Here is a 3,590-nt window from a genome sequence, read left to right on the forward strand (position 1 = left end):
CTCTCGTTCTGATCTACTCGCTTACAAGCCCAAAACTCAATCCGAACGCATCCCCCTCATATTCGAATTCCATCCTTCCAACAAGACTGTCACCAAAACTATCAAAGACGACTTCTCGCACCTTTAACAAATCCATACAACACTTATTTAATACACCACCTATTCTTGCCCACCGCCAGCCACCTAATTTGAAATCCCTTCTCATTCTCACCCATCACTACTAAACCTCCGTCATATGGCAATATGAAATGTAATAAGCCTCGCTGTCAAATATGCACACATATTATAACTAACGGCACAATCACACTCCCAGTCACTAACCACAAAATTCACCCCATCAACTTACATGTGACTCTACCAACGTGATTTACATCATAATATGTAATGCATGTGATCATGGCACCTACATCGGTGAAACTGGAGCTTCTTTTAGAAGTAGATTTAATAATCACAAGTCATCTATCCGCACCCATAAGAACCTTCCCATAGCCACACAATTCAATTCTCCTAACCATAACATCAATGATTTGAGATGTACACTCATAGCCAACAACTTTAAATCTCTAAACGATCGCCGCATTTCCGAACTCAAACTTATACTTAAACACAAAACCCACACCATAGGCCTTAATAGAGATATAGACTTTCTCAGTGATTACAACTTCCCATACAATTGATTCTCACCATCTCTTTATTCTGTTCTATATTGATAACTGATATGTGCTTTCTTTATTAACACCACTGTATTCGACTTAATAATTATATAATGAATAAGAATAACAATAATAACTTTAGGATAAGTAGCACGATAAATTACCGAAGTATCCGAAGCTTCCAGATGATAAGTTACCAGCTAAACTTGTGTTCTTCAGGAAATTGTCAACATTCAATAACACATCTGTAGTGTTGGTGGACGAGTTGAAAAATCCAGGTAGATAACGTACACATTCCACTCGTACACCTTTCCTCGACATACAATTCTCGCCTATATTTTGCATCCTCAATGGGCAGTTCAGTAGGGATGTTTCATTGCCTATACAATCAAAGCTTAGAATCGGGTAGGTTGAGCTATCAATCTGATCCTGTTCCGGATCTCGGTCGTAGTAAAGCACCCCAGAATTGCCAAGCTCGTAGCAGACGACAGTGGAATCGTCCAACGACCAGTTATCAGGACATACTTGGACAACATCATTCCCGCTTATCACTGAAACTTTTCCTTCGTACATTCCCGGTTTTCCGTCAGTCAAAGTAATATATGAATCTATATACAATTTGGCGAAGAATATAAATATTTTCCGTCAGTGTGAGTTAAACAATTAATTTTCTTACTTTGTATAAGTACAGTATAAAATTGTTTGCGTTGAATTGGAAATAATAAAAATAACATTAATAATGCCATTCTCATATTCTCTCAAATGCACCATCAATTTGACCAATACTCAATCTATAGACTATGGCGTCTCAACTCAGCGACAACTTGTTTGTTTTCATCTGTGTATCATTGGAAGTTACTAGCCTACCGTAATTGATCATTATAAGCAATTGCTTAAATTGGTTTTTTTTTTGTTTTTTTTTTTTTTTTTTTTTGTTTTTGTTTTTTTTAGGGAAATGACGAACAAAAGAGGGTGGATGAATGAGGTGATTGAAGGCCGTTTGTGACCCCCAATTAATGTTTTAACACAGCTATCTTATAAATTGTTGTAGTTTCGTCCAAATTTCTAACAAAGTCTAAATATAGAATAAAGTAAAACAATATCATTATCATCGCTATTGTCAACTATCATCATCCATATCTTCGACGTCGCCATCAATACAATCAACGCACCCCACTGGAAATAAGTCTTCGAATATTTGTGGTTTGTTGTATTCATAACGAATGAATCCAATCCAATCAAACCATCATCATTATCATATCATTAATTATCTATGGTTTGATTGGATTGTATTCATAACGAATGAATCCAATCCAATCAAACCATCATCATTATCATATCATTAATTAACTATGGTATCAACGTCTTCATCTTCGCGTTATTTAGTCAGTATCATTCTGATTTATATGCTGAAAAAACAGTTATCATTGGGACCCATCAATTAATATATTAATATATAATAATAACAAAATATTTTTGTTTTAATTAATCGTCATCATCATTGTTGTCAGCATAATAATATATATCATCATTATCACCATCACCATTATCATCATAACCTTTATCATTACTATCATCATCGTTATCATTATCCCCATCATCAAAATCATCATCGCCATTATCGTCGTCGTCATCATCATCATTATCTTCACCATCATGATCGTCATAATCATCATCACCATCACCCCCATCGTCATTACCATCTTCACTCATATTAGGCCTAAGAAATGTGTGTTTGCCCTCCCGCGTGGAAATTTTGTTCGAAAGGGCGGGTGTATTTTTTTTTTTAATTATTATTATTATTACAGCTAAAAATAGCATTTCAAAAGATGGATAAAATAACGGATTTTTAGTATTATAAACACATTCGACACAATGAATATATACTAAACTTTATTTTAAGGAAGCTAAGGTTACTTTATTTACTGAATCTGTACAACAGCTGCACCAAAATCCAATAAGTTTGCAGTGTGAAAAAAAACACGAAGGGTGTGGGGCGGACACTGATCACAGTCTCAGCACTTCTCTCTTTTTTTCTTTTTTTTTGTGAAAAGACGTAAAAATGTGATTTGTTTATTTTATTTTTTTCCTTGGGGAAAACACTTTTCTAAAAAATCTCAATTGATGGTGGGCCTATCTTGGTTCTGAGAAGTATCGTTTCAATTGTAATGTCTTTAAAAGCAAGATACCATCAGTTGAGATTTATAGCAGACCTATGCCACATGGTGTACCTAAAACCTATAATTGTTTAATAATTTAATTCATCATGAAAACCTTCAAGACTTATTGTTTTGCGGGAGGACAAACAAAACATTTTTTAGGCCTGGTTTGTCATCTGTCATTACACTTTTTTTTTGGTTATTTCATAAAGATAATTTGTATCATTTATACCATCTCTTATCGGAATGCAACTAACGCCAACATCTTCTTCATGTGTACAATTACCAGGGTAACTGTAGTCACAGTAAACTAACTTTGATTCGTTGCCGGTACATCTGACGTCACTCATCAAAATAATTCCTAATGAACGTTCCCGGAGCGTAATGTTCGGCAACAACCTGAACGCTCCGTAAATAAAATCCAGTTCCTTACAAATGACGTCGGCTGCATCCATGGAGAAGCCTCGACCGCAAACATTACCATAGCCTGATCCATCACTGTATTTCAGTTTAAGTATGCCTTCGTAGCTATTTTGACTCCCTTCGAGTTGAACATCCATGAACGGCTTTGCTTCTGTTATTTTTAAACGTTAATTGTGATATATGACAATCAAAGCATACAGTAATCAATTAATAAAAATAAACACTACTTACATGCAGTTTACAGTGTAAACAAATTATAAGTCTCAAATAAGGTTCAATGGTTTGTGTCTGTAGAGTACAAACATATAACTTCAAAGGAATCGTGATAATATTGACCATTACGATTTGTTTAGTT

The 3,590-nt window shown here is 34.8% G+C and overlaps 1 protein-coding gene across 1 annotated transcript in view; it reads right to left on the minus strand.

Annotated features, from left to right (window-relative positions):
- Positions 1 to 791: 791 nt before the first annotated feature.
- Positions 792 to 3,590, minus strand: part of LOC117099827 (deleted in malignant brain tumors 1 protein-like) — a 14,767-nt gene continuing 11,968 nt past the window's right edge. The window contains exons 6-7 of the mRNA XM_033239356.1: positions 3,045 to 3,386; positions 792 to 1,261 (exon numbers count right to left, since the gene is read on the minus strand). Coding sequence (XP_033095247.1) covers positions 792 to 1,261; positions 3,045 to 3,386 — 812 coding nt within the window. The remainder of the gene's footprint in view (positions 1,262 to 3,044; positions 3,387 to 3,590) is intronic.

This window comes from Anneissia japonica, unplaced genomic scaffold (genome assembly GCF_011630105.1).
Source record: "Anneissia japonica isolate Jap-2015-1 unplaced genomic scaffold, ASM1163010v1 scaffold2688_len169915_cov171, whole genome shotgun sequence".
NCBI classification, from domain to species: domain Eukaryota; kingdom Metazoa; phylum Echinodermata; class Crinoidea; order Comatulida; family Comatulidae; genus Anneissia; species Anneissia japonica.